The following is a 5,855-nucleotide window of genomic DNA, read 5'->3' as shown; positions in this document are numbered from 1 at the left end:
GAAATTTTGTATGTTTCATAGGGTATATCTAATACTCTTTTTATCAATACAATATATTTATTTACTAAAATAAAAGTTGGTAGGAGTTTTTTCATAATTTATATTTTGTGCAAGTTCCCAAATTCCAAATTATGTACCACTGATCATCCATAAGTTGTTTTCAGAGTCATGAAAAGGATGGAAATGGTTAAAGAGGGGAGTGTGCTTTAAGTAATATGCAGATATACAGACATGTATTGGCCCCAAAAAAATTGAATCATGAATGTTTCAAACAATTATATTTTTCTATAATATAAAACAAGAACCACAAGTTGGTTTGACCTGAATTCCGCTATAGTGGTAATACACTCCCATCTCCCTCCTCCCCTCAGTGTAGCTTACAATAATTCACATGGCAAAACTGCAAGTTGGGGAAAACAAGAAATATAACACTTCCATGATACACGTTTTAACAAACTCTGTTGTTAATAGTTTGATAAAGAGATTTAAGCTGTGTGTTCCATTTGTCAACTGCAGTGTACTTTTTCATTCCTTTCGACCTGAATCATGAATTGTAACGTTAATAAATAGAAGGTTTTATAAAAAAGAAGTGAATATAATGAATCCAATTTAACAAAAAAAATATAAAGGCAGACCTATCAGCGCGTTCTAAGAGCCGGTTCACTTGATCAATATGCCCTTGAATTCTATTATCCAAAATCAGCGACACCAATAGCTGCTCAACATCATGCTCAGGAACATTAAGTTCCTGCAAATTGATGGATTTTATTACATATAAAAAGTATTAGATTAACTGTAAATGTCTATTCAAATTAACAAATATATCTTATTATCAAATGAAAAAGTAACAGCAACTTTAGCTCTACCATTTTCTCTTCGCATTCCTTTAATTTGTTTGATAGCAGTGGGAACATAATTACCTTAGATATAAAAGGGATCCTGATCCTTGTATATGGTTTGATGAGCTTCAGCAAGACTTGTGTTCTAATATTCTTTAGCAGATCCTCAATGTAATTTCTGATAAATGGATCATCCATGATAGTTCTTCTGTTACTCTGGAAAGTACATTATGCAATATCCATTTAAATAAAGTATTAGATACAAAACGAGGATAAATACTTTAAAGTCAAACTAGTATAGCATAATCTCATGGCAGATTCAATAAAAGTACCTTCAGAATTTTCTCAAATTCCAATATTTCATTACGTTGATAAGCCGCTATTAAGTTAGTCATCACCAAAATTTCAGGGTCATTCTTGTATCTGCAGTATAGAATATATGCAAGGTGAGAACAGAAAGAAGTGATCCTCACCTCAGTGGATAAAGAACAGAATCGGAGAAATGAAAAATTGAGTAAAATATATTAAAACAAAATACAGAGGACTTACGGCTTAGCTTCCTGCCCATCAAATGGATTTACTTCAGACTCCATCAACATGTTGGCAAGAACAAGGTACCTGACTCATAAATAACAATTATTGTACAAGATGTCAAAAGCAAAGAATGATGTATTCAATGGTTTATTTTGAAGTCATGATATGTAAGGGATTTGGATTTTAATATCCATTGATAATAGCTGAGCACATATTATCTAATACATGAGCAGTCAAGCAAAAATGTTGAACTTGAAAATAAGATGGGTTATAATGACAAGTATATTATAAAGTTTATATGTAAAACAGCTCAAATTAGTTATTCTGTGGTTAATTAAATTGTTTTATATGCTGAAGTGAAATATAAAGTTATTTCTATATACATTGTTTGAAACTGATAGTAAAAGAATGCTACTTCACCTACTTCAAGCATTGGATACGTCTCTGACTCCCAGCTTCATCATAATTCTTGAAAGCTTCAAAGAAATCAGTAGCTGCTTCTGCCCACTGGCGCTCTGCCATATGCATTTTCCCGCCACATTCATGGATTATTCCCATTATCCTTGGATGGGGAATTGCTGACTTAATAGTGAGTGCTTTCTGGTAAAGTTGCTGTATTTAATATAATGAAGACTGATAAATACCAGTAAACAAACTTTTACATAAGACTCTACATGGGGGTGTATATGTACAGGAAAAAACTTAAAAGGGGCCATTAGCCTGGTGAATAGCCAAAGCTAGAGGAGCAGTCAGTGTAATGTATTTCACCAAAACTTGAAAGATATCGTATTGACATGATTTAATTATTCTTCATTTATTTAACAATAATTAAAATGGAATCTAGGGTTTTGTTTTATTGGAATTTTTGGGACCAGACTCTGCATGCATAATGTTTTTAGTTTGTTTAAGAATATTCACTCTTCATATCTGTTAAAGTTATACATTGCTGAAAATATCTGTGTTACAGTTACACATTACATTACAGAAGTGCTTGAGTGAGTTGTTATCTCAGCTGATCTTATATATATATAAAGTCTGAACCATAAGTACAAGTCAAGAGAAAGAGACTACCACCTATGACACCTAACACGGATATAGATACAACAGAAGTCAGCTTTATTAAAGCTGTATAACAGATAATAAAAAGGCTATTCTAGCACTCCCCCTCAAGAAAAGCATATTTTATTGAATAATGAATTTTGTTAGTCGAGATGAGATGTCTCTTAATCGTGACTGATAACTCAATTACTAACTTAAGAGTTTTGTAGTATGCTTAAGTATCAGTTTTTCCAACAAATAACAAATTGTAAACTCCTCCCAAAATGATTATTTTTCAGTAAATCTCAGCCTATTCAGTATTTTGAAGTTATAAAAATATATAAATGATCTGCCACCCCTTCTATACAAAATGAACTGAAAGCAAATATAAAAAAACTTCGTACCCCATTGCCCAGAGGCTCTTCGCTATGCGAAGGTATGGGGGAGGCATGTTATACGCAGCCTTACCCTTGCATATGCAAAGAGGCTGTGTTCGGATTCGAACCCATGACCAACAAGTCACCAAGGCACAACTTTACCGCTGCACCAGGGCTCGCCCTCTGAAAGCAAATATAAGAACAGAGAAAAAAGTAATATTTTCATTTATCAAAAATCTAAATCTTCAAACTTTTTTTCTGTAAAAAAGTTATGTACTTTTTTTTAATATACTATAAAGTCATGCAATTGAAACAAATAATTTAATTATTTTAGAAGCAAACAGATAGATGCAGTTAGTGTCCTCAACAAACTAAAAATAAAAAGATATTATTTAAAAATTCTGCTTATTACTCAAGCAGTAAGTGAAGTCTGCATGGGGGTTCAATGATAAATTGCAGGCAAACACACTAAAAGCAATTGAAAAGACATAATTACTTAAGTCATGCAAGAACAAGAGTTTCTTCTGTAAAAGAAATCCTGACCTTAAGTTTTTTGTTGTTCTTGGTCTCTGTGTACATTTGAATCTCTACAGCATATACCTCCAAAAGTTGAGTTCCTTTTTTGTGGTCATCTGTGCCATCTTCTTTTTGACAAGATTTGTGAAGTTCCTTCAAGATCTAGCAGGGCCCAACAAATATTTAAATTATTAAATGGTAAATACTACTATATGCTAATAAAAACATACGAAGGCACCCGAATTAAGTTGAACAATAAGTTACATGCAAAAAGACAGATAACCTTATTCATACGCCCATATTCACCAATATCAAAATATATCTTGCAAAGCTTCAGATTTGTCTTAAACCACAATCTCTGCATAGTGAGTGAAATACAAAAAAAAAAAAAATAAAAAAAAAATAAAAAGATCATATAAATGAGAGAAATGAAATAAGATACACCAAAGAAATGTCTAATGGACTAACCTCGTTCTTTGCATCTTCAAGGGACCTCAGAGTAGTCTGGTAGAATTCCTGGAGAAGGCCAAAGTTCTGGCTTGCTGAACCTGAGACATAGTCCATAATGCTGTTTATGCATTTTTCACTATAGTTACGAGTCACTGCTGACTTAATATATGTCAACATCTCCCTATAGGCTTCCATCATCTCTTTATACCTTCCCAGTCGATAATATAGCTTGACAGTCTGTTTTAGAGCTTTAAATCCCCTGATAGAATACAGAATGAAAATTAAGTGCAAAATGCAGTAGTTTCTTATCACAGTAGAAAGATTCTCAGACAAATATTACTATGTGGTACATGAAAGAGTACAAGAAACACACACATTTGGTAAGTCAGTATAGGGAGTGTGGGAAACAAAAATTAAATAAAAAAATAAGTAGTGCTTAAAAAGTAGCTGCATTTATCAAAGAGCATTGCTATCTACCATGAAAGATTTTATACAAACAGTATTACAAATTCACAAATAACTATTTAAACCATACGGGTAGGGTAAATCAATTATAAAGAAGGTGTTGACAATTTAAAAGCTGAGATATATCAGACCAAATCTATTTGGTGTATGTATTTGGGAAATTTCATTCATAATATTCAGCATTGTTCTTTACTAAATGCAACCATGTTAGAATGTCAAGCAAAAGTAAAGAGAAACTTTCTTTAGAAAAAAATAATAAAAGAAAAGCTAAAAGACAAGTAGTGATAGATACGAAATTTTGCAACGAATTATGATATAACAAGAAATGTCTTTATGACTTCACCTCCACAATGCAGCACTGAGAGAATAAAGTTCTTACCATTCTGCTTTTTCTTGTTCCATTTGCACTACCTGAGCAAAACCAGCAAGCGCACCTTCTGGATCACTTTCTACCATACCTACACACAAACACAACAATATCATCCTAAGAAATCCAAATAAAAAATTAATCTTGCCACGAAACAGAAACAGGCCACAAAAAATCTCACAAGTCACAGGTTCCTCAGTTTCCACGAGGAACAAACAAACACAACGTACTATACAGTTGCTTACAGAGAATATAATCCAAGCAAGAAAATTCACACAGCAAACGTACTAGTGAACACTGATTTCAGGTTTTCAACACATGAAGCCGAAAATTGTAATAGCTTTAATTAATCAATGACATTGTAAACAGACAAGAAGTGCTACACAACTCCAAAAACAAACTAAGCATTTTGTTCCTAACTCAAATAATAATAAATAACAACAACAACAACAAAAAGAACCTTCCAAATTGTAAAATTGAACAGTGACAAAAGTGCAATCAGAACAATAAAACCGATTTACATTTAAGCAAAATTAACGACACAATGACACAGTGATACTGATCAGCCACAAAACAGGCTTGTGCCTCCAATTCCTAATTCCACAACGCCAAATAACAACAAAAACAATAATAAGCAGAACAGAACCTTTTGAATTGTAATATTGATTCTCGATATCAACGTCTTGCTCCACTTCCTCCTCATCGGAGTACTCGAAACCGTAGTCCTCCATGTCAGCATCTACACAGTCAATCAATCAATTAGTTTCATCATCATAACACCAAATGCATTAATCAACAACAACAACAAGCGCGTACCTGAAGCCATATTGTGCGTGGAATGGATTGGGAAAAATCAAGGTTTTAGGGTTTATACGGTTCGTGAGCAATGGCGAGTGAGTGTTCACCAGTCCTCTACGCACACGGTGCTCAAAATCCGGTGAAGGTATGCCGGAAGGGGTAATATATAACAGCTTTCGGTGCTATCATGGCCCAAATCCAATACGGGGCCCATTTTGGGCTACCGGTCCAATCAAACAAAATTGGTTTACTTCTTTACCTGGCTTAATTGCATTTTCTAACTATTTTTTTTTTTGTTTAACAAATTTTAGCCTAAAAATTAATTTGGTATATTTTACCTTCAATTTTTAAAAAAACTTACAAATTTTAGCTTTTGTCATTTGTCAGTTAATGAACTCTAAAATCTATCAAAAAATAAAAAAGTTATGCAATTCGCCAAAAAGTAAAAAGTTAAAAAGTAAAAAAGTGTAA

At 32.9% G+C, this 5,855-nt stretch overlaps 1 protein-coding gene across 2 annotated transcripts; it reads right to left on the bottom strand.

Annotated features, from left to right (window-relative positions):
• Positions 1-205: 205 nt before the first annotated feature.
• Positions 206-5,534, bottom strand: LOC114412320 (COP9 signalosome complex subunit 2-like). Of its 2 annotated transcripts, none has more exons than XM_028376151.1 (12): positions 5,403-5,534; positions 5,233-5,325; positions 4,599-4,677; positions 3,773-4,013; positions 3,588-3,662; positions 3,332-3,466; positions 1,798-1,985; positions 1,389-1,457; positions 1,172-1,262; positions 921-1,055; positions 636-748; positions 206-539 (listed from the first exon to the last, which is right to left on the bottom strand). In XM_028376151.1, exons 1-12 carry the CDS (start codon positions 5,410-5,412, stop codon positions 449-451), a joined length of 1,320 nt encoding a protein of 439 aa, XP_028231952.1. In that variant the 5' UTR covers positions 5,413-5,534; the 3' UTR covers positions 206-448. The 2 variants fall into 2 exon arrangements, with proteins under 2 accessions (XP_028231952.1, XP_028231953.1); XM_028376152.1 differs by having other exon boundaries at positions 1,798-1,973.
• Between the last annotated feature and the right edge of the window lie 321 nt (positions 5,535-5,855).

Source organism: Glycine soja, chromosome 5 (genome assembly GCF_004193775.1).
Source record: "Glycine soja cultivar W05 chromosome 5, ASM419377v2, whole genome shotgun sequence".
In the NCBI taxonomy this organism is placed as follows: Eukaryota; Viridiplantae; Streptophyta; class Magnoliopsida; order Fabales; family Fabaceae; genus Glycine; species Glycine soja.
Note: the sequence above shows the minus strand (reverse complement) of the source record. Positions and strands in the feature narration are given on the sequence as shown.

What these genes read in the sequence shown, in the direction of transcription:
- LOC114412320 (XM_028376151.1), bottom strand. An exon ending in TCAATATTACAATTCAAAAG is followed by an intron (nt 4,678 to 5,232) that starts GTTCTGTTCTGC and finishes GTTTGTGTGTAG; the next exon opens with GTATGGTAGAAAGTGATCCA. An exon ending in GAACAAGAAAAAGCAGAATG is followed by an intron (nt 4,014 to 4,598) that starts GTAAGAACTTTA and finishes GTATTCTATCAG; the next exon opens with GGGATTTAAAGCTCTAAAAC.